We start from the raw sequence: 24,348 nt of genomic DNA on the forward strand, positions 1-24,348 counted from the left end.
GTTCTTTGTTAGGGAGAAGTAATTTAGCTTGAATATCAGCAAAAGGTAAAATGTGGTCGTCCTGAAGGATATCCACAATCGTCCATTGGAGTTTGGACCAATTATTTAAACAAATATCCTCACTACAATCCTCCAAGACAATCAGATGGCATGTCCTGATTATTTTGTTGGAATTTTTTTTTTTGTTTTTTTAACATCTCCCATGCACTAATAGTTTGTGACAGAATTAGTGATTTAGTGTGACAGATTAGTGACATTGTTTAAATTTACATTTTATTTCTATTCATAAAAAAATAATAAGTAAAACAACAACACACATACATGTTTTTTGTTAGTTTTTGTTTATTGATATTGAACAAAAAGACATTTAGGCAAAACCAATCATTCCATCATCCCTGCACTGTGGAATAGTAGAGTTACAGAAAAGTGAAGAGGGATAGAAAGGAAGGAAATGAAGGAAGGATAGGAAGGAATGGAAGGAAGGAAGGATTGGAAGGTTGGAAGGATATGAAGGAAAGATAGGAAGAAAGGACAGGAAAAAAGGAAGAATAGGAAGGAAGGAAGGAAGGAACGACAGGAAAAAAGGAAGGATAGGAAGGAAGAACAGGAAAGAAGGAAGGATATGAAGGAATGATAGGAAGGTAGGAAGGACAAGAAATAAGGAAGGAAGGATAGGAAAGATGGATAGGAAAGATGGATAGGAAAGAAGGACAGGAAGGATATTAAGGAATGAAATACATAAAGTTGAGGATGACTTTTTAGACCATTTTTAAAACAACTGGATGGATATAAAGGGTCTTGTATTATTGTCAAAATTGATAATCATGATAACTATTTCCCTTTGGAGTCTGGAGACACCATCTTGGCTACATACTGGTTACTGTGTTACAGTAAGTCATTTGTCCTCACACTGCTTTTTAGGAATTTCATGACAATATTATACAATCATTATATATTAGTATAATCTTATGCAATATTAGTGTGGAGTGAGGCATTTTCCATGGAATCCTAACAACTTATCGGACAATAACGGACAAACCTGTGCACAGACGTAACCAACCACCAATCAGCTTGATGGAAAAATAATGTATTGCCCCATCCCACAACACAGCTGTTAAAACCTGTTCTATAAATCAGAATGCAGAGAGCCTTCGCTTAGGAGATGACCAGTGATTTCATTTATTTTACAGATTACTAGTTCACCTGTCACCAATTCAATTCTACCTGTAGATCTTTCTTTTATTTTGTGCCATCAAGATCAGCATTTTTATACTTCCCATGAGAATTGTTTTATTTTGTTTTTTTTAAAGCCAGTCAGTATGAAGCGTGCTATAAGTGGGATGTTAATCGAATTCTTAAGTTGTCAAAGTTTTCTTTCATACTCAGCTGTTAGTGGGTAATGCAATTAGTTATTGGTTGTCTTAAAATTATTGGCTGTGATAAAATGATGACGTTTGACAATAGATACAGAAATGATCAGATCTGGTCTTATAATAAAAAACATGTTGCACACATTGGAACTATCATGGCAGACTATTTCTGACAATATTATCAATAGTGATAGTGTACTTGTATATACAAGTTCCTCCTAAACAATAAAACAGTAGGTTTTAGGCAATGCGTTCTTGAATGAAGAATTCACAAACAACAGAAGAAATGTTAAAATAGAAAAAAAAAAGAATATAGAAATAATTAAAAGATAACCAGAATATGTGGCAAACAAATAAAAAAAAGAGAGAATATAACAGATAAATGAAGCACTATAATAAAAAAACAAATCTTTGAAAAACAATATGCCCAAAAAATGCAATAGTCCCTTAGCACATTGTTTGCGTAAATAATACCATATAATGTATCATAAGCATCAGCTTATAACCGTGGTACTAATTTTCAGCCATTCCTCTCAAAGCTAGGAAGCATTTGGCCATCCACTTCATAGAAATTGCAGCTCACAAGGTCTCTCCTTGATTCTTTTGACAATGGTCTACAACATTGTAGCGGCCCTCTTGCACTGGGTACTTTTGGCAGTCGTGGTGTGCAGCAAATGGTGGCTATGGAAATGATGCTTTCACTATGCGGCCTCTCAGAGGCTGTACAGGTCGGTAGTTGGTTTGCATGCAACAAGAGTCACATTTTTCTCTTTCACAGGAACTTAATAGGCTGCGGAATTTGGCCAGCTGGTAACACAAAATGTATTTATACTTATTGTAGAAAAAAGAAATGATATATCTTAGTAATACCTATCATTATTTGTAGCATTATTATTACTGTGAAGTAAAAATCAAAAGTCAAGAGGTCCACGATGACTACCACCAGTAGGCAATGATCTTCAACATAAATAATATATGGAATTGAAACTTCGAGAGACCTTTCTTACCTTTGGTCCAGCAACACCGCATCAGCAGCTCTGTGGGTATAACTATTGGAATACCTTGCCCTGTTCTCATTCTCTCATCTCACTCTTTATTCTGATATTATTTGCCCTGCTTGGAGATGATTTCCCAAGCATAGCAACCCCTCCTCATGATGCCAACTCACAAATGAAAAGAGTGACTTTGGTCATTCAGCTCATATTAATGTCTAGTAAGCCCATGCTAGAGAGTAACCCCAGCAATCACAGCACAGCATGTGCTGGAGAGCAGGAGCATGACTTGTACGAGAGTTCTCCTCATCAGTCAAATCTTCAGCATAGAAATCTATGCTGCCTCTATCTCAAAGATTTAAGGGAGGAATCTATATTTAAGTATTTTTCTCTTCCAATGTATATACCTTTGATAGCACTTTTGCTAGTACAATGTTTATAAAAAATATGTATAGCATGACAGGTAAACTTAAAGGAACACTCTGTGTACCAATACTACTTTAATGCATCTGATGTGTTTCGGCCTCATTAATATGGTGTATTTTGTTTTTTTTTTTAGCTTGTTCGAATCGTTATAGATAATGCATAAAATAAATAAATGTTTTGCAGAATGATGCACTATAACCCTGAAAGACAAAATGTATCTATCAGCACAAAAATAGAGATAAACTGAATTAAAATGTGTAAATAGTCTGAGCTATTCACAAAAAGGGTAATAATGATAATAATATCATTTAGAATTGATTTTTTTATGATACTCTGTAGTCTGCCATTGGTCTACAGAGTTTGGCTGGAGAAATATTAAATCCTTATGGCTTTGTTTTATTGATCAGTTAAGTTATCTGGGTTGCTTATAAAACACTTATAGGGACTGATTCTCTTGATTGTTCTCCACAATCAGTGGTTCGGACAATGTACAAATTAAATATTCAACTTAATGAATTCCTGTAGGCTACACAGTAAAATAAAATTGTGGGTATTGGTACCTAATTTGCTAATGTTACGGTCAAAGTGGGCACTTGATTAAAATTTCTGATATGTACTATTTTCTGTATCAGTTATGAAACCACTTACAGAATACAAAATGAGCAGCAATCCACCTGCCACAATATGAATAGTGTGACATCCTAAAATTAATAACATACAGCTTTAGTCTAAAGATTGATGGATGCCATGCATAGTACAATGGAGGAAAGTTGATTATTTTGTCTTTGGTATTTAAAAACAAAAACTAAATAGTATTACTATAAAAGAAAATATGGTCTTTCTCTGTGCTAATAATTTGGCCAGTCTGTTGTATAGAGTACACTATTTGTTCTAATTAGAAATAACAAGTGATTGGCAACCTGATGGAAGCATATCCTTATTAATATATGTGTATATATTTGGAACTTTGAGAACATTCACCTATCTGTCACACTCTTCGCTATGGTTACTGAGGTAAATACGACAAGGAACCTGTACAATGCCCATGTAATGCAATAAGCTAAATGCAGGAGATTCACTGTAACAATGATCACAAGCAAACAACGTATGGGGATCAGAACTAGAATAACTTATATTATGCCTGAAATGATGGTTATTTATCTCCTCTCTATATTCTTGTAGAAATGTTGACTCACAAGTAGAGACAATTAAATACAAACCTGTGTGGGGCTAATTGAAATGGGTTCCTTCATAACAATCCACACTACAGTTTCAAGAAGAGGAGGAACTGTAAGTGACCCAGGATAAGTCCAGAAATCCAAAGACCCAGGAAGCAAACAGGTGAGATCAAAATTTGTAAATGGCGATTGTTTCCCCTACAGATAAATAACATTGTTTTATATTAGTTTAGATCTATTTTACTGAATTTTAATTGAAAACTGCATTTTTATATAGATCGCCAAATAAAATGTATGTGTATTCATAGGTTAATGTAACAAAGTATCAGAAAATTAGTAGAACAGAGATTCTACATGGGAGGTTAGGTATCGACAATAGTAACACAAAATCATTCCTACTTCTCTTTTATTGATTACTGCCTAAATCATGAATTTATGAAGAATCTTCTTTAATAACATGTGAGACTGTTTCAATGGTGACTCCTATAACTTTTTTTTTTTTTACGAGTTCCCTGATATTTGATTTTTTACAGGTGCTCCAAGTTTTTCGTTTAAATAGCAATTGTGTCAGAGGAGTCAGGTGCTGTAATAGCTTCCTAGAAAAGCTGTATGTACGTAGCTCCCTGCACTGTGGAATATTATAGTTACACAGACATAAAGAGAAAAAGGAAGGAAGGAAGAAAGAAAGAAGGAAAGGAAGGAAAGGAAAGGGAAGGGAAGGGAAGGGAAGGAAGGGGAAGGAAGGAATGAAGGAAAGGGAAAGAAGGAAGGAAAGGAAAGGAAAGGAAAGGAAAGGAAAGGAAAGGAGGACATATTACAACATTCTCCCACACTTACTTTGTTGTTTTCTTTTTTATTTGCACATAGATCAAGAAGGAAAGATAAAGCATGAACCAAGAAAGTAAGAAACATTGAACATATATCTGTCTTTATAGACTGCCACTATAAAAAAAATGAAGGTTCATAGGGCCTTCAGTTGCCTGGTACTATAGTGTGTTATAACTTGTGAAATGTGTTTTCCCTGTTACCTTAGGCCGGATGACATCGATAGCGTCGGTGATTCTCTCAATGCTTGCATTGTGCTCCCCAATCTGAAAATCAAGAGGAAAGTCCCCTAACGTTATGTATGTGGAGATATATAATATTGTATTTTGTAGTTTGTACATGTCCAGTCATTTTCCAGAATGATTGCTATCCTTACACATTTAAGGATATCAAATAAGGGAGCTATTTGCTAAGTATAAGTAAAATTAAAAATGGCAATTAGGGTATCATTAAGGAGCTATCTGCACAATCCAGCGCACTCGCTTATTCACTAAACAATGATTTAAAATCTTAGAGATTGTAATAGTTTTATTTAAAAATACCTCACCTCGGCAAAAAAGTGTGCTGGATTGTGTATTCTGTATATTTTGGCCCCAGCAGCACCCCAGAATGTATGCATCTTCAGGTGAGTGCAGCCCTCTTGGTTTCATTTATATATTTGGGAGTCCAGGCCAACTACTTGGTTTTGCACCCATCCCTGTTACAGATTCCCTTATTCCAGGACCCTATTTAGCCTTGACTTGCAGAGAGTCCCAGTAAGGAAGTATTTCCCAAGTAAGTGGATTCATCTCATAAGGACTGTAGCGTGGAGGGCAGGGTATGTAGCGTGGAGGTGAAGGGAGGCCTGGCTGAATCCCCTGTAGTGGGGGACAGGGAGTGTAGAGTATTGGGTAGGGTGGTAGATGTTTGTGGGGCATGATACAAAATGAATACATTGTATCCCCCTTCCCTCTTGCTTACTTTGAGGAAAGAGATAAAGTTTATGCTTGGTGGGCAAGAAATAGCCCCTGTGGGTGCACACCTTGCATGGTGAGTGCTGGACTCACATAAGGTAGGCAGTGGTAATAAACAGTGGGCAAAGCAAAGTGGGCAGTGGGGGCAGAGGTAAATGTGACTTCAATCCTCTGCTGGTTACTGCTGCACATTGAGGAGAAGCAGGAAGGTGTCATTGCTTCCCAAACAACTACACACCAGGGACTTCAGTCCTCCTCTAGCCAGTGCCTTTAATGGAAAAAGGTAACTGTTGTGACTGTGTATATGTGACTTTCTGTCTGTAACTGTGTGTAAGTGTGTGTGTGTGGCTGTCTGCTTGTGACTTTGTGTGGCTATCTACCTGTGACTGTGTGTGTATGGCTGTATGACTGTCTGTGTGTGTGACTGTGTACATATGACTGACTGTCTGCAGTATGTGTGATTGTCTTCCTGTCACTGAGTGTGACTGCCTGTTACTGTGTTCATGACTCTCTGCCTGTGACTATGCGTGTGACTGTCTGCCTATAACTGTGTATGTGGCTGTTTGCCTGTGATTGTGTGTGGCTGTCTGCTTGTGACTGTGTGTGTGTGTGTGTGTGTGTGTGTGACTGCTTGTATTTGTGTGTGACTGCCTGTAACTGTGTGTGTGTGTGTGTGTGTTTGTCTGCCCGTGACAGTGTTTCTAACTGAAACTGTATGTGTGTGACTGTCTCACTATGACTGTGTGTTTGACTGTGCATGTAGATGTATTTGACAGTGTATGTTTATATTTGTGTGCATCTGACTGTGTGTCCAATTCTAGGACTGTGTGCATGTGACTCTGCATAAATACACAACTGCGTTCACACAAAGACCTACATGCATTTTTTTTATCTGAACTAAATACACATCACAAATATCCCACACAGTCAAAACACCCATTACAAATATCACACACAGCCAGCATGTCTATCACACACAGACAGCACACATATATACACATTACATCATATTGTTGTGAGATTTATTACAGTGGTGCTAGGTCACACAAAATACACATTAGTTTTTTTTTTAAATCTGGGGAACTCTTTTTAAAATGTTATTAGTCATATTATTGTGAGCTTTATTGTTGTTAAATTCTGTGATATTTTGGTAGAAACCGCATAGTAATGAGAGGGCTTCTTTTTCTTTTTGCTGTGGAGCTCAGTGATAAATGGATAAACACAGCAAATTACTGTGAGTTTTTATACCAATGAGGTCAAGGTAAATATGAAAATTGCAGAGCTCCAAAGCAAAACAACTCACATTATTATGTGACAGCGGTACATAATACTTAGTCTACTGCTCTGTAGTGCCAGGGAGGAAGTCTGGCACCTCTGGCCTGCATTTCTGCTGGCTGCAGACAATAAGTAGCTGTCTCCCAAGCAGATTACCACAGCAAAGCTCCGACACTTTAAGTGCCTGAGCTCACGAGACAATTTCTCGCGGGGCCAGTGCCAAGACAAATTTCCAGCACACTGGACTACCAGAGATTATCATGACCCCTCCCTGCAAGGTAACAAGGAAGAAGGAATTAATATTTGTGCTTATTTTAAAATCATTATTAATTTAATAAAAGCACCTTTGCAAATACACATTGTAAATGGATGAGGAGGTGTGACCAGGGAGCGGCACTGTGAGGATTTTTGCACAGGGCGCCAAGAGGCCTAAAGCTGGCTCTGTCTGTTGCCTTAGTGCTCTGTGTGTCTCCACTGCTCACACTCACCAAAGACTGACCCTGGCTGCACCCCCTGGGTGCCTCACTTGCACACCCTTCCTATGGCTCTGCATTTATCCAATCAGGTGTAACCTTATTGCAGCCATTAATAGGTGGATCTCTAAAACTTTCAAACCATTGTCTGCTAAAGAAAACAGTAACTCTTACCTTCAGAAACACTCCAATTACAGCAAGGCCATCTGGCTGACAAGCTGCCTCTGGGAAATTAGAATACTTTTCAGAATCCCAGTGAACAATATGTAGCTGAAAAGGGAAAAATAATGTCATTAAGATCTGGTGCTTTAAACATGATTTGCTATTTCCAATCAAGATTCCATGTTTGTTAAGAATATAGCCCTGCAAGTAAAAATCAATCTTTCTCCTTTTTTTATTCCAGATACCAGATGATCCTTAAAATATTTTAGACATCTACCAATTCAAATACCATATACATTTTATGTGGATCTCTCAGCACCAAAACAACTTTAACTTAATAAAGCATTTTTGATAGATATATCATTCACCTATAGTTTAATTGCTCAAATCTCTGTTGTTTAGGAGTTAAGTGGTTACAATGACTATAATGTTAAACCTTTAAATCACTTTGTTTAATATTATTGGCTGTAACCTTTGTGTCACTGTCCCCCACAAGGTCCATGTGGGAGTGCCCTTTGCATGGGGACTTGCATAAAAGCCAGTGTGGCGCCATTAAAATTAATTCCTGTTGTACCCTTCATGAAGTCTAGGCTCATGTTTGGGTAACTGTCTACTTGCTGGGGAGAAACTACTTGGATGCTGCATTCGTCTGGAACTATTCAACTCTACACCCGAACTGCAGCTATAATCACACAGGCTCAGCAGTTCAGGAGGAATAGGCGAACAGGGTATCTACTATACCAGTGTTTGTAACAGTCCCGATATCCTGTTCTATTAAATTAACATTAATCACACACTACTATAGTCTGTAGTAGACAATTAACAGCAGATAACATGTAAGAAATTCAAATTAAACACACTGTGCAATAAGAGAAGATAAAAATGTAGGCTATTTTCATGAAGTCGGTAGGGAGGTTATGTTATTCTCAGGCATGGGAGAAGTGACTGTGGCTGCTTACTAAGTAATTTAACTCCTAAAAAGTATTTTGAGCTTAGTTCCCAGTCAATTATACTTATAATCTTCTGCCTTCACACTTAGCTATCAGCACAATGAAATCATACAGAGAAGAGGAGAAATTATGTATTTCTCCTCTTCATTTGTAATCTGCGCCCTGTCTGTGCCTGGGCAGAATTGTGATTTGTAAATCTTTACGTATTAGAAATTGGAGCATCACATGACTTTCAATGTTTTATTCAATTGTATAATTTTTAGAGAAATTAAAGCTCATTTTAAGCACTATTATCCAAAGAAAGAAGATGCACATGAGTGTTAAGGACATACTTTTTTTTAAAAATAAGCAAAGTCAAATATTGTGGGCTTTTCCAGTCTATTACATTTCCCCATAAATGTCATGTTATGTCAATGCAAGTGGCATTGCTTCCTTCCAAAATGCATTATTTTCCAGGTTTAGATTGTAACAGCATCTTTTGCAGAGCACGTGTAGCTAATGGAGTATTTCTTATGTAATTGAGCTAAAGAGGAGATTAATAATCAAAGTTGACCTTATAGCAAAGCTAAAGTATATGGCAGCTGTTATTGATAAGTGTGGTATTTATGGTGCTTATATTTAACATGCTGATCAATAACACGTATTATAATTAATGTACTAACCATGCAAACTAAAAGTGAAAAGATAATATAACAGCATTAAACTCAATAACCCACATAATAAACATAATCATATCTGATTCTTTATTATAAAACTTACCTCTTATATAAATCTGTTATTAAAAAAAAAGCTTAAATATGTCATATACTATGTTATTACTGCTATCACATGTGCAGTAGAGATACTAAAATACAGAAAAGATAGAAGATATTTAATATAGATTTTTTTTACTCCAGTATTTATTTAGTATTGAAGTCTATGGAAAGTGACAATTTACTGCGTGTAAACTGCAATTTATCAGTTTGTTAGTATCTAAATGACATTTTAGGTGATTGAACCTGGAGCAAACCTATCAAGGTCATTAAAAAGGGAAAGGCTTCTAATTCGTACATGATTGACCTTTGCTAGATTTAAGTAATTCAATAAATTGGTGTCACAGCAGATTCATCACAGCTTTATCCTATATGAAACGGTCCTCTAAGGATGAAGAAAGAAGGCTATTTTGACTAAATTCTTAAAGGGTTACCTTAAAGTGGCCATGGTGGTTCGAGTCTGTATGTGAAGTCTTTCACTTTGAATCGCTGCACAGAGTTAGATTCCTTTGCTGCCGAAGATGTAACTCCGACAGAGCCATTAACCAACTCAGAACACAACTTAATATGTGCTGTGTATAAATTTACAAAGAAAATATCTGGCTTTGGACAAATCCATCTCTTTGTAAAGTAGAAATATCAAGGGTGACAAAGCCTCTAAGGTTTGAACATAGTTTATTTTATACATTATGCTAACCAGAATGATAGCACATGCAGGAATTAAATATATCTTGTGCTACATTATCTTTTGGTTATGAGTGGGATCCATTGTGGGAATTAAAACAAGCAATGTTTTTAGGCAGGAAGGAGCTCACACGGTATTTACACCATTATACTTGCGCAAGCACCCAAGCCTTTTTGAACGCTACATAGAAAAACTGCACAAAACATCTGAAACTAAGGGATATAAGATGTACATAAGTAAATAAACAAACATATACCTCTGCTGCATACCCTTGACCATCGACCTTGTGCTCAGATCCATGATCATCAGAACGCCCCCAATGAAAATGGAATTGACGCAATCGATAATTTGCACTAAGTGGTCCCTTACTGATCACTAAAAGATAAAACATGATGTTATTTAATGTTTAAGAAAAGAAATGTGCATATATAAAGGAGAGGGACCTTATATGTTTGCTTTGATGCAATAAACGTTTCATAACATTTCACGAAAATCTCTTGAAGTGCATCCTCATTTTTTGGATTACCGGTATATATATAGATATTATATCAATAACTAAATCAGGTGCGGTGCATTCCATGTATCAAACTGTAATGCCAATGTCACGGTGCAAACCTCCGGTTAAAGTAGCAGATGAAGTCCACACAATCAAAATCATTTTTATTTGCATACCATAAGTTTTGTCAACGTTTCAGTCCTTGAATGGACTTTCATCAGGACATGATGGTAGGTAATGTTTAAGAAATATTAATATTTAGGTAAAACTTAATGGCCTATAAAAAAAAAAATATTACATCTATAATAAAATATATTACTATATCAAAATATATCAAAATATTATACAATTATAATTTTTTCATAAAATTAAATCTGTTTATCCAAAAATTGTAAATCATTTGAATAGCTTATCCAGCAATATTAAATTGAGGTCAATGTTAGGTAATGTGTTTTTGAAATAACAAACATTTTTAGAGAAACAAAAATAAATGTTTTTAGAATTATACAAATGATATCTCATCAACTAACAATAAAACAAGATGTATTTCATGTTTTATATAGTCTCTAACACATATTTAGATGACTATCCAGCTTTTAAAACAAACAAGCATACAAAACATTTCTAAAGTGTGTTTTGCATGCCTTATTCTTTTCAAGAATTGTTATATTTTAAAATTGACTATCAGCAAATTTTTATATGTACATTTATGAATCTTTATGGACTTTAAAGTGAATACATTTTCTCTGTGTTCTTGTCATCATGTAAAAGATGTAATTTAGAATCCAAGTTCTAAAAAAAAATGTTAATGCTTTTTGTTCTTTAATTAGTTTAGCCATTTGTTGTTAATATGCTGAAAAAAAAATACTTTTCCTTTTCATAATCTGAAACTTGTATAAATGACAGAGAATTGCAGGCTTGGCTCTATGATTTGCAGAAGAACTTACATGGAACAAGATTTAATGCCTCGTTAAATAGATGCTGTAGGGTTGCTTACTAGTGACACAGAATTCCTGTTTAATTTCTTTGATGAAGTAATAAATATAATAGGAATGTTAAAATAAAACAAAAACCTATAGAAAGTCTGTCTGTCCCTCAATGTGCTTGCCTTGTTGAAGTGCAGGAAGCATCTGCTAATGACTACACAGGCCAAGTAGCCGTGCTTCATTGCTCACGACCCTCTTGAACATTTCCTCAATTTTAAAGTGGTTCTCTCCCACAGGCCCTCTTCCATTGGATGCCTCAATATTCGCCGTTGCCTAGTGTTTTTGGCTGGACCATCTGGAGCCAGAAAAAAGCATTTATGTTTGTAGGTGTCCTTTACACATAGGACGTTTGGTCTTCTACTAAGTGGACAAATGTAAAACAATGTTAATTTCCCATAACGTATCCATTTGTATAAGCGACTATTGTTATTCACCATGATGCAAAGTATCCGTTTTTGTAATGACATTCATCAAGGATGTGCTAAATAAAATATGCATGTGTTTATGTGTAAGATACATAACAATCGGGCACGTATTATGGCTGGGAAATAATGCAAAAGGGGAGACATATATAAACAATAGGACCAAGCGTCAAGTGCAAAATGGATGTTTCTTTGACAATGAGATGACATTATCTTCAATTAAAGCAAAGTGCTTTTAGTACTTAGTGTGTCCACAAAGCATTATATTTTGTTCTTTAAAAAATACTGAATTTTGTTCAGCAGTAGCTAAAGGTGCAATTAATGTCTGCAGTGTGTTCTAAAATACACTTATGCACACACACAAACACTCACCCACAAACCACACTCCCGTTGATGTAGGTAGGTGCTTATTCCTCTACCTCCCACATCACGTGTTGTGGTGATTATCAAGACACCATGTGCACCCATATGTGCAATGTCTACTATTCAAAAGAGACACAACAAATAGTCTCCCCTATATCCACACAATTTATGCAGTGATGTGTAACTGTATATTACCATTATTATCCTATGGCTTGTATGTTGTACGGGTCTAAAAAAACGTATGGACAAATTTCCAACTATCAACAATTTCCATCAATAAAAAGTGTCTGGGTGAATGTGATTCTTTGTTATAAGTTTATTGCATGGAACACTGATTTGCAAATATACTAAAGGACATTTAATCAGGTCAATCTAGGCAATGTGATAAAGAGTTACGCTACATTTTTCTTAGATAAATAATCACATAGCTGCATATTAAGATATTTTAATCATTAACATTTATTGAAAAGTGAGCTGAGTAAAGTCTGAAAGGCTGTGCATTGCTTTGCATTTTGTGCATTCTAACATCTTTTTGTAACAACTGTTACAATGATGTTGTCTTGGATGGTGCAATTGTTAATGTAATTACCATATAGGATCCTAGGGTGCAACCGTTCCTAGGGTTGGTCAATGCTCACAATGTAAATTGCAGAAAATAAATGATGGTCGAGGCACTCAAGGTAAAGCCAGTGATCAGATTTATTGGAGAAGATTAAAAAGCAACGTTTTGGACCACAATGGCTTGACAAAGGCCCTGTTGTGGGCTGAAACATTGCTTTTCATCTGCTCCAATAAATCTGCTCACTGGATTTACCTTAACCCCTTAAGGACACAATTTCTAGACAGGGGCGGACTGAGAACCCTCAGGGCCCCCGGGCAAAATAAATCAAGGGCCCCCTTACAGGCCCCACCCATACTCCGCAGCAAGCGCCACCCATGTCCCGCCTCCATGCACCGCCTCCAGCCACACCCTACACAATCTTTAGACACAAGGAACAAAAGAGCAATAATCCCTTCAAGGCCCCAGTAGAGACTACAATTGAGGGCTAATGGGCCATGGAGGGGGGTCTTTCTAGCAGAGGCTATCTCAGTGTCCTTTAGAGAGTGTGTTAGAAAGAATCCCCTCCAGGCCCTATTAGAGACTACAATGGAGTCTAATAGGCTTGGAAGGGGGTCTTTCTAACAGAGGCCATCTCAGTGTCCCTGCTGGAAACAGTCGCCTCCAGGCCCCAGTAGAGACTACAATTGAGGGCTAATGGGCCATGGAGGGGGGGAGCATTCTAGCAGAGGCTATCTCAGTGTCCTTTAGAGAGTGTGTTAGAAAGAATTTCCTCCAGGTCCCATTAGAGACTACAATGGAGTCTAATGGGGCCTGGAGGGGGGTCTCTCCAACACTCTGGTTCCTATTCACAATATAGCAACACAACATAGCTGATACCTAGGCCAAGTTGGCTCCTCTTACCTTAATTACTGTTGCTGGCTGGCAGTCTGTGGGCTTGCTGGAAGGCTGTGGGCTTACTGGCTGCGGCTGGCAAGCTGTGGGCTTGCTGGCTACTGCCGGCAGGCTGTGGGCTTGCTGGCTGCGGCTGGCAGGCTGTGGGCTTGCTGGAAGGCTGTGGGCTTACTGGCTGCGGCTGGCAGGCTGTGGGCTTGCTGGCAGGCTGTGGGCTTGCTGGCTACTGCCGGCAGGCTGTGGGCTTGCTGGCTGCGGCTGGCAGGCTGTGGCTTGCTGGCTGTGGCTTGCTGGCTGGCAGGCTGTGGCTTGCTGGCTGCGGTTGGCAGGCTGTGGGTTTGCTGCCTTTAAGCCTAACTGGTGGCCTGTAGGCTGGCTGGCTGTCTACTGGCCTGCCTGTGGGCTGGCTGGCCTGTGGGTTGGCTGGCTTGCTGGCTACTGGGGCACTCGTAGATTATTTAAAGAAATAATCCATGCACAATAACCACTACTACTCTGTGTAGTCGTTATGGTGCCAGGAGGGCCGGGCCCCCCTCCCAGAGTAAGTAGTCAAACCGTTTAAGAACAGTTTGACAATTTACCTGGGGTCTGCTGGGATATGAGGCTGTAGTAGGGTATAGGAGCAGTGGTGCAATGTGTAAGGGGTGCAGTGTGTGTGAAAGGTTCAGTGTGCGTGAGGGGGTGTAGTGTGTGAATGTGTAGGGTGTGTGGGGCAATGTGTGTACGAGGGGGCTGTGTATGTGTGTGGCAATGTTAGTATGGGGGGCTGTGTGTGTATGGGTGGGCAGTGTATGTGTGTGTGTGTGAGGCAATGTGTGTAAATGTGTATGGTGTGTGTGGGGGCAGTGTGTGTGTATGGGGGGCAGTGTGTGAATGTGTATGGTGTGTGGGGGCAGTGTGTTTATGGGGCTAAAGTTCACTCTCACCACTGCGACCACCAGGAATACCTGGTGGTCACAGTGTTGAGAGTGAACTCTAGCCCGTAGCTCCAGGGCTAGAGTTTACTCTCGCAAGAGCCGTAACATTGCCGTGGTAACCGCGGCAACGATCTGTGCTCGCGCAAGAAGGACCCAGAGGAGCTGCAGGCTGAGCTCCCGGGTCCTCTCTTCCTCCCTCCCCTGCCGGCTGCCCGCACGGTGCCTGCGGATAGGGGAGGGGGCAATTGCCCTCCTCTTACTCCCCCCTCCCCCTCTTCTTACCCCCTTCTTACTCCCACTCTCTTCTTACTCCCCTTCTTACTCTTCCCCTCTTCTTACTCCCCCCTCCCCCTCTCCTTACTCCCCCTTCTTACTCTCCCCCTCTTCTTACTCCCCCCTCCCCCTCTTCTTACTCCTCCCTCATCTTACCCCCTCCCCCCTCTTCTTACCCCCTCCCAGCTCTTTTTACTCCCCCTTCCTCTTTTTACTCCCCCCTCCCCTCTTCTTACCCCCTTTACTCCCCCCCTCTCTTCTTACTCTCCCCTCTTCTTACCCCCCTCACCCCTCTTCTTACTCTCCCCTCCCCCTCTTCTTACTCCCCCCTTCCTCTTTTACTCCCCCCTCCCCCTCTTCTTACCCCCTTCTTACTCCCCCCTCCCTTCTTACTCCCCCTCCTCTCTTCTTACCCCCCTCCCTCTTCTTACCCCCCTCCCTCTTCTTACCCCCCTCCCTCCTCTTACCCCCCTCCCTCTCTCTTCTTACCCCCCTCCCTCTCTCTTCTTACCCCCCTCCCTCTCTCTTTTTACCCCCACTACTCCCCTCTCTCTTTTTACCCCCCTCCCTCTCTATTTTTACCCCCTCCCTCTCTCTTTTTACCCCCCCTCTCTCTTTTAACCCCCCTCCCTCTTTTAACCCCCCCCTCCCTCTCTCTTTTAAACCCCCCTCCCTCTCTCTTTTAACCCATCTCTTTTAACAACCCCCCTCTCTCTTTTAACCCCCCTCCCTTTTAACCCCCCCTCCCTCTCTCTTTTAACCCCCCCTCCCTCTCTCTTTTACCCCCCCCATCCCTCTCTCTTTTAACCCCCCTCCCTCTCTCTCTTTTAACCCCCCTCCCTCTCTCTTTTAACCCCCCCTCCCTCTCTCTCTCTTTTAACCCCCCTCCCTCTCTCTTTTAACTTCCCCCCTCCCTCTCTCTTTTAACCCCCCTCCCTCTCTCTTTTAACTCCCCCCCTCCCTCTCTCTTTTAACCCATCTCTTTTAACAACCCCCCTCTCTCTTTTAACCCCCCCTCCCTTTTAACCCCCCTCTCTCTTTTAACCCCCCCATCCCTCTTTTAACCCCCCTCCCTCCCTCTCTCTCTCTTTTAACCCCCCCTCCCTCTCTCTTTTAACTCCCTCTCTCCCTCTCTCTTTTTACCCCCTCCCCGTAGCGTGGCCGAGCTGCTCTGCGTCCGCGGTGCCGGCCGGAGTGATAGGAAGGTGCACACACACTGAGTGTGCACCTTCCGGTCAGTCCGGCCGGGTACAGGAAACAGAAACTCCTGTTCCGCGCGGAACAGGAGTTTCTGTTTCCTGTACCCGGCCAGACTGACAGGAAGGTGCACACTCAGTGTGTGTGCACCTTCCTATCACTCCGGCCGGCACCGCGGACGCAGAGCAGCTCGGCCACGCTACGGGGAGGGGGTAAAAAGAGAGAGGGAGAGAGGGAGCAGAGCTACTCGCGGATGCAGAGCTACTCGGCTACGCAACGGGGAGGGGAGGTGAGAAGCTGCAGCCGCCTGAGCGCTCTTAAGAGAGCGCTCAGGCGGCTGCAGCATTTAAAGGGGCGGCCGGGCCCCCTGATGGCGGGCCCCCCTCCTGGCCGGGCCCTCGGACCATGTCCGAAGTGCCCGACCGGTCAGTCCGCCCCTGCTTCTAGAATAAAAGGGAATCATGATGGAATATATCCGTCATCTGTCCTTAAGGGGTTAAATGTCTCGACCACCATTTATTTACTGCAGTTGTTAATATCCTAACTTTCCCATGATGCTTTGAGAGATGCAATGGTATTTTCAACAGAAATTCAACATACTGTTTCAGGCAAGGATATCATATTTAACACAATATAAATCTCAACTCTTTTGCTGGAATTTGTTATGGGGCAGGAGTGTCTGGGCATTGTCTTACATTCAGGGATTTAACCATTTCCCAATGGTTTAACCCCAATGTTGGTCCCCCCCAGCAAAGACCCTTTCTCAGCCTCCTCACATATTTCCTTCTGGCTCACGCAATATGAAGAAGATTTAGTTGAGTGGTCGGTGATAGGTTGAGAGCTTCAGCTGAAAGAAGTAACCAGTAGAGGGGGAAAAAGAAGGAGCAGTAAAAGATCTATAATTATATATTAAATGCTTATTCAATATATAATATTTAAATACAGATTTATTTTACTGCAATTCCATTTTTTTTCTTTCATTTCCTTCATTTCACATGATCTGGCTGTGCCCTAACCATCAACCACCTTTTTTTCCATCAATGACCATATTTTTTGGAGCCACGAGACAAACAAAATGGTTTGTCTATCGTCTGTTTTATTGTTTTGTGATTATTCCATATACCATTTCAGAGTTTGGGATTTTAGACGAATAGCTGATTGCCCAAAATCTCGATGAATCACAGTTTTTAATCAATTAATAGTTGAAAAATATTAAAATTCATATTTCTTATGTGGCTGTTTTTTTTTTTTTTTTTGCTTAAAGGGACAGATGGGAATATTTTTTTGTCTACTTTCAATTGCTGCAGAATGAATAATGTGACCTATATGCTACCTATAAGTCAAAATTGTATTACTTCTTTGTCATTGACAGGTGACAAAATATGTCAGCAGTATAATAGATAATATTTGGTTCATAATTAAATGAAAGGAGCAAGTGACTTGAATACAAATAATAAGCAAAGAGAAAAACGTTGTGTAAGTTACAGATTTATTTGAACTGATATTGATATTGATCTTAAAATAATTTATTACTGTTTCAGAGATTTACTAAAGATTGGAATGATATGCCTGCTATTTTAATGGTTATATCATGTTTCCAAACCATGTCTGATTCATGTCAGTAGCAGAAGAGGCCATGAATTAAGGATAGAAACAAAAAACAGACAAATATCAGTTGCTATCCAGAACAGTAACTCTTACCAGTCTCGGCATGTTAGCACATGTATATCTAAATGCTGCAATTAGGTTAATTGAACCCTCAGTTCAGTGGTGGAACTAAAGTAGAGAGAGCCCTGGTACAAGAATTTATTGGGATCCCCCTATCGCAAAGACCAAAACACAGATCACAATCTGCGGTTCAACTCCCATCATGGGTGTCTGCAGAGTGGGGCAAGGGGGGGCACTTGACCTTACCTTGATTTTTCAACATGCCCCCTCCTTACGGCGATTTTCCCTCAGACTGTGACAGCTCAGTCCAAGGGAAAGAAGGAGGGAGGTGCTGGGGGGCTGTATTTAGGCTGTCAGGGGGCCCGAGGGAGCACTGTGAGCCTTTATTCCAAATCCACACCATTTATGTGCCTCTATACTCCACCCCTGCACTCAGGTAATGCCTCACTCACTCAAGCCCCGCCCCTTGCAAGCTCCGTCCCCACACTCACGCTGCTGATGAAGGAAGAGGACAGAACATTGAGACCACCTCCCAGTCTCCCACAGCCTTCTTTGACAGGTAGGATTCAGCCCATGGTTGTGATTGTGTGTGTGTGTGTGTGTGTGAGCTTGTATGTGTGTGTGTCAGTGCGCTTGTTTGTAAATGAGCATGTGTGTGTCAATAAGGTTGTCTGTTGTGAGCTTGTGTATGTATGTCAGTGAGATTATGTGTTTGTCAGTGAGCCTGTGTGTAAGCGAGTTTGTGTGTGTCAGTGAGTTTGTCTGTAATGAGCATGTGTGTCAGTGAGCTTTTCTGTTGTGAGCATGTGTCTGTGTCAGTGAGAATGTGTGTGACAGCGAGGTTGTCTGTAGTGAGCATGTGTGTGTGTGTGTCAGTGAGCATGTGTGTGTCAGTGAGCTTATGTGTATAGCAAGTTTGTGTGTGTCAGCTAGCTTTTCTGCAGTAAGCATGTGTGTGTCTGTGAGCATGTCTGTAGTCAGCATGTGTATATGCGTCAGTGAGCAGGTGTGTGTGCCAATGAGTTTGTCTGCAGTAAGCATGTGTGTCAGCGAGCTTGTCTGTAGTAAGCATGTATATGTGTGTCAGTGAGCTTTTCTGTAGTATGCATTTGTGTTATTTTGTAACAGTAACATTTGTGTGACAGTAAGCTTGTCTGTAGTAAGTTTTTGCTTTTATACCAATGAGTTTGTCTGTAGTAACCTTTTTATGTGTGACAGAGTTTGTATTAAGTTTGTGTTTGTGTACCAGTAAGCTTGTCTGTGTGTGTCAGTGAGATTGTCTGTCAGTGAGCCTATCAGTGAGCTTGTGTTTTTATTTCAATTAGCTTATGTGTATCAATGAGATTGTTTGTCTCTGAGCCTGTATATCAATGAACTTGTGTGCTTGTGTCAGTAAGATTGGCTGTGTTTGCATGTGAGTATGCTTACTGTATAATTACTTTTTTATATTGACAGAAACAGATGGGGCTGGCATACATTTTTTTCCAGGGCTGCTTTGTATCCCAAGTCCAGCCCTGCAAAAAGGGGCCAAGCATGGATGACATTACAATTATGCCTTTCCCCCCCGGAAAAAATTCCTGCAGACATCTATGACTCCCACAATAAACTGCCAGATGGGGATCTACCATTTGCCAATCCCTGCAGGGTTGTATTTAGTACTGAGCAGTGTTTCTGTGTTTAAATGTAAGCATGTTTTTGTATGGAGTATGTGTGAATGTAGGGGTGTATTTGTGTGTAGTGCTGTGTGTTTTATTTACTGTTGCCATTTGCAAGCAATGGTTTACTTGTGTATAGTGTTTGTCCTCGAATATAGGAGTGTGTCTATATGTAGTGTTGACATTAGAAATGGAGGAGTGTAGTGTGGAGATGTAAGCACGTATGCATATGCACTGCTATACACACATGGACACACACATATAAACACACAGGCACACATGCAGATACAGACACATACTGACACAGATCCAGATACACATGCAGATGCACAGATAGATATGCTGATCCACATACAGATACAAACAGTGGCACACATACAGATACACAGGTACAGACACACAGACGGATACACAGACACACACTGACTCACAGATGGATACACAGACACAAGATACACACACATACACACAGATAAATACACAGACACACAAAAAGTCACACAGAAAGGGTGGCTTCCATGGGGTCCAGTTTGCTGGCTGAGGCTGTTGGGAGTCAGAGGCTCTTCAGGACTGGGTCTCCTCCTCTCTGCCTTGTCTTCTCCTCCTAAACAGCTTGGTCTGTTAGATGGGAGAAAGTAACTGGCTCTCATTTCCTCCCAGTCTGCCGTTATGAGAAGGACCAAGTTGCGATGATAAAGTGCCGCTGTGCACATCTGGGCCCCTGAGAACACCCAATAAGCCCCTCATCATGCAGGTCCCAGTGCAGCAGCACCAGTTCTGCCGCTGCTCAGTTTTAAAAAAATCATGTAGTTGAAAAGATAGCAGGAAACATATTATGGGGAAGCAATGCTATCTAAGGATTCTGGAGACATTTACAAACCACTCAACCTTTGCATCTTGTTAATATTTACTTTAACTATGAAGATTTTCATCTCATTTCATGCTTGCTGTGATTATGTGATCAAGGTTTTTACCAAAGGTTTCTTAAATCTACACATTCATCCTTTATCTACTACCAGATTATAGGAACAGTACTCCCAGATTAAAGGGATCAGTAAAATAAATTAATATTTGCTATAATAATTTACTATGTAACAGGTAGGGTTTAGTATGCTGTTTGTTGCTGTCTGTCTGTTTCAATTGTTCTCTCCCTCTTCGCACTCTCGCAGCTGCTCCATACTCTGATATTCCAAATTCACTGAATAAACATTGAGATCAACTGTACACAATGAGCTTGTATGAGTGGTCATCAGTTTCAAATGGTGCAAAAGCATGTTAATAGGGTTTCTGTGTCATATGATAGAAAGGGGCATTAGTTGTAACTATATAGCGTTGCTATCAGAAATGTCACTTAGCACCCTGGAATCCACAGTGATGAATTACATTTGCTATATTAACGTGTGTGGGGAGTGACCTGCGTATTATCGTTATGATGCTTGAAGTCTTCCTTTAATTAACAGCAAAGCTGTATAGAGATTATACTGCTGTGTAAATGCGTTCATAAACAAAAAAATTTCTCTCTATTCATTTCTACAGAAATAGAATAGTTTGAATGTAAGAACTTAAAGAGGCCAACCTGATTTGTCTTCTTGATCATCAAATTCAACAGTGAATGTATGCCCAGTGTTAATGATAACTCTTGCAGAATATGGATCATAAGCAACACGTAGACGTAAGCTGGGGTCGTGTATAGTATCTCGGGTTATTATATTGATTGGGGATTGGCGATCTCCATTTGCATTGGGAAACCATTCATGCCACAGGTCAGGACCTGGGTTAAAATGAACAAAAAAAGACAAAATTAGTTAATAGCAAATGTTCTTTTATTAGACGTAAGAAAGCATTGAGTTTCAAAATGATACTGAGAACTAGAAATGAGTGATACATCCCATTGTGATGTTTCAGAATACGTCCACATTAACATAAATTTATGAAAATGTGAAAGAAGTAGATTATGTCTTAGTCATCCTTAGACTCTGTAGTGAGCTAAAAACTTAAATTTTTAAAGTTCTGGAATATGAATCCAGACAGTACTCTGTTTGTTTAAGCCTTCAGGGATCAAAAAGGAGCTCATAGATATTGGTAACCCTGTTCAACCATTTTCATCATTAGAAATGTGCCCCAGATTAGGGTATCCATGTGTACTCCAAACACCACTAGGTGGTAGTTCATCTATTTATATATTTTCTATAAATGCACATCAACTTCACCAAATGGAAAACATTTTCACTTTGTAATATTTCGTTTATTTTGTTTATTTTGTATATATATATGGATAGACTGTATTTTTTTATATTTTTAAAAAACAATTTTAAACTTTTTCCAAAAATATTAAATCATTTGAAAAGTTTATCCAAGAATATGAAATTGAGGTTTAAGTCATTTACTGGGATTGGAATGAGAGAGAGAGAGAGAGAGAGAGAGAGAGAGAGAGAGTGTGTGTGTGTGTGTGTGTGTGTGTGTGTGTGTGTGTGTGTGTGTGTGTGTGTGTGTGTGTGTGTGTGTGTGTGTGTGTGTGTGTGTGTGTGTGTGTGTAAAATAATACATTTCCCTTCAAATTTGTTTGTTGAGCATATTCAAGAGTTGCCATACATTTCTTTATATCTTAAAATATAATTTATGTGAGTATCCAAGAAATGTGACAAGTAAACAAATAGTAAACAAATAGTAAATAATGAAATGCATTGTGCATTGCTGATCCAGTTATCCTTTATAAGTTTGCTGTGAATATGCAAAACTATAAAGATACTCTTATCTCTCTGAAGCAGAGTAGCTCAAAGAGAGCAGCAAAATATTGCCACAACATAATCTGAAAGTTCAAGGACTAGTGGATACAAATTGCCAATTAACTCTTCATGCTTCCTTACGGCCAATGTATAAGAATACATTAATACAAACATTTAAATACTGAATTACTTTAATTTGTTTAGTTAGTTTAGGAAGGGTTCAGTTTTGCAAAGTTTTCTATCAAAGCCCCACTAAAACTAAATAAAATATTGTGGATACCATCTGCATAACGCATTTATGTGCAATCACCTTGATGTATTTTTATGGCCCTGTTTATTTTATCTGTCAATTCTCAATTCTAATTGGTAGTAAAACAATACAGAAAATGTCATGGTTACTTGACAAGTCAAAATTTGGGCCAAAATAGACAAATTTGGAAATACTCAGTTGTGAATTCCGGCAACTGGTAACTTCACATGTAATTTGGTTCAGTTTATGAAAAAAATCTTCCACCTCCAAAAAAAGGCCTCTTTGCTGTTATCTGTTATTTTCAGATGAGTAAATAGAAGCAGGACTGTAAATTGAATACACACCCATAACTCCGGAGACTCAATGGGACACTCCAGGTGGTAACACACATTTTTTTTATTTATTTTTTATGTATAATGTTTTATTAGAAAAAATAAAAACATTGTGAAGAAATGTACACAGTGAACATTCAAAAAACAATGGCAGTGAGCCAAATAACTAAACATAATAGAGATAATTCTATCTTAGAATTTGTCTATGAATTATCAGCCTGACAAGCTGAATGAGAGTGGCAACGTTTGTGCCTTTTGGACTAAGCTTGTGGTATAATTAATTAGCTGTTTGTATGCTCAATTTTGCATAATTTTGAAAAACAAATGTTCTGCAACATATTGCATCTTAAATCTTCTTTCGCTGTTTCACGTCTCACATTCTGACAAAACTTCCTACTTGCTGATTACTGTACCTGCGTAGAGTGGCGTTTCTAAGGGCTCGCAACGTTCGCAGCTGTGACCGGGCCCCTCACACCAGAGGGCCCAGCCGCCCTGTGGACTCCTGCGACCGCAGTGGCAGCAGGCAATGTGGTGCGGCCTTGGCCTGCGTGGTACAACCACCGGGGCCACGTGTTGAGGAGTCCATTGAGTGGCCCAAGCTGTTAGGACCACCCAATGGTAAAGTATTTCCAGGGGGCATGTGCTTTAATTGCATGATCGGGCCAGTGGCGGATCCAGAGCCTGATCTCGGGAGGGGCACTTGTAGATTATTTAAATAAATAATCCATGCACAATAACCACTACAGCTCTATGAGTAAGTAGTCAAACCATTTAAGAACGGTTCTGCTGGGATATGGGGCTGTATTCGGCCTAGGAACAGTGGTGTGTGTGAGTGGTGCAATGTGTGTATGGGGGCAGTGTGTGAATGTGTATGGTTTGTGTGGGGGCAGTGTGTGTATGGGGGCAGTGTATGTGAGTGGGGGGCAGTGTGTGAATGTGTATGTGTGTGTGGGGGAAGTGTGTGTATGGGGGCAGTGTATGTGTGTGTGGGGGCAGTGTGTGTATGGGGGCAGTGTGTGTATGGAGGGGCAGTGTGTGAATGTGTGGTGAGGAGGGTAGGGAGGCTTTTTATAAAAAAATATTTAATCTATGTCCCCCGTCTCTTCTTACCTTTACTAAGGGAGGAGAGGGGAGACATGTCTCGATCTTTGGTGGTCCGTGGGGAATCCCTGGTGGTTGCAGTGGTGAGAGTAAACTCTAGCTCGTAGCTCCAGAAATTCGGAGCGTTGCCATGGTAGCTGCGGCAATGCTCCGTGCTTGCGAGAGAGGAGCTGCAGGCTAAGCTCCCAGGTCCTCTCTCCCTCCCTGCTGCCAACAATGTGCCTGCGGACCGGGGAGGGAGATCTCTGATCACCCACGCTTGGACAGTGCATTAGCCAGCAGGGGAGGGAAAATTGCCCCCCCCCCCCCCAGATACAACAGTGGATCAGGCCCCCTATGATGATGTCTGAGCACAGGGAGGAAGTGACGGATGGGAAGAGAAGGAGATTAGGGAAACAAAGTGGGAGCTCTGACTCTTATCAGCCTGAGCCAGTCACTGGACTCCAGGGAAGCCACTATCCTGCACTT

At 40.3% G+C, this 24,348-nt stretch overlaps 1 protein-coding gene across 2 annotated transcripts in view; it reads right to left on the reverse strand.

Moving 5' to 3' along the window:
* Positions 1 to 1,768: 1,768 nt before the first annotated feature.
* The window catches only part of LOC134607789 (carbonic anhydrase 13-like), a 28,626-nt gene continuing 6,046 nt past the window's right edge, over positions 1,769 to 24,348 (reverse strand). The window contains exons 2-8 of one of the 2 annotated variants that reach the window (XR_010090692.1): positions 21,048 to 21,242; positions 10,298 to 10,416; positions 7,667 to 7,762; positions 4,995 to 5,057; positions 4,009 to 4,164; positions 1,992 to 2,177; positions 1,769 to 1,948 (exon numbers count right to left, since the gene is read on the reverse strand). Coding sequence is in view for 1 of the 2 variants with exons in the window: in XM_063450343.1 (XP_063306413.1) it covers positions 2,052 to 2,177; positions 4,009 to 4,164; positions 4,995 to 5,057; positions 7,667 to 7,762; positions 10,298 to 10,416; positions 21,048 to 21,242 (755 nt within the window). In the remaining variant the exon portion in view is untranslated. Of the gene's footprint in view, positions 2,178 to 4,008; positions 4,165 to 4,994; positions 5,058 to 7,666; positions 7,763 to 10,297; positions 10,417 to 21,047; positions 21,243 to 24,348 lie in introns of both variants that reach the window. The other variant, XM_063450343.1, reaches the window with a different exon arrangement.

The sequence above is a fragment of the Pelobates fuscus genome, chromosome 4 (genome assembly GCF_036172605.1).
Source record: "Pelobates fuscus isolate aPelFus1 chromosome 4, aPelFus1.pri, whole genome shotgun sequence".
In the NCBI taxonomy this organism is placed as follows: domain Eukaryota; kingdom Metazoa; phylum Chordata; class Amphibia; order Anura; family Pelobatidae; genus Pelobates; species Pelobates fuscus.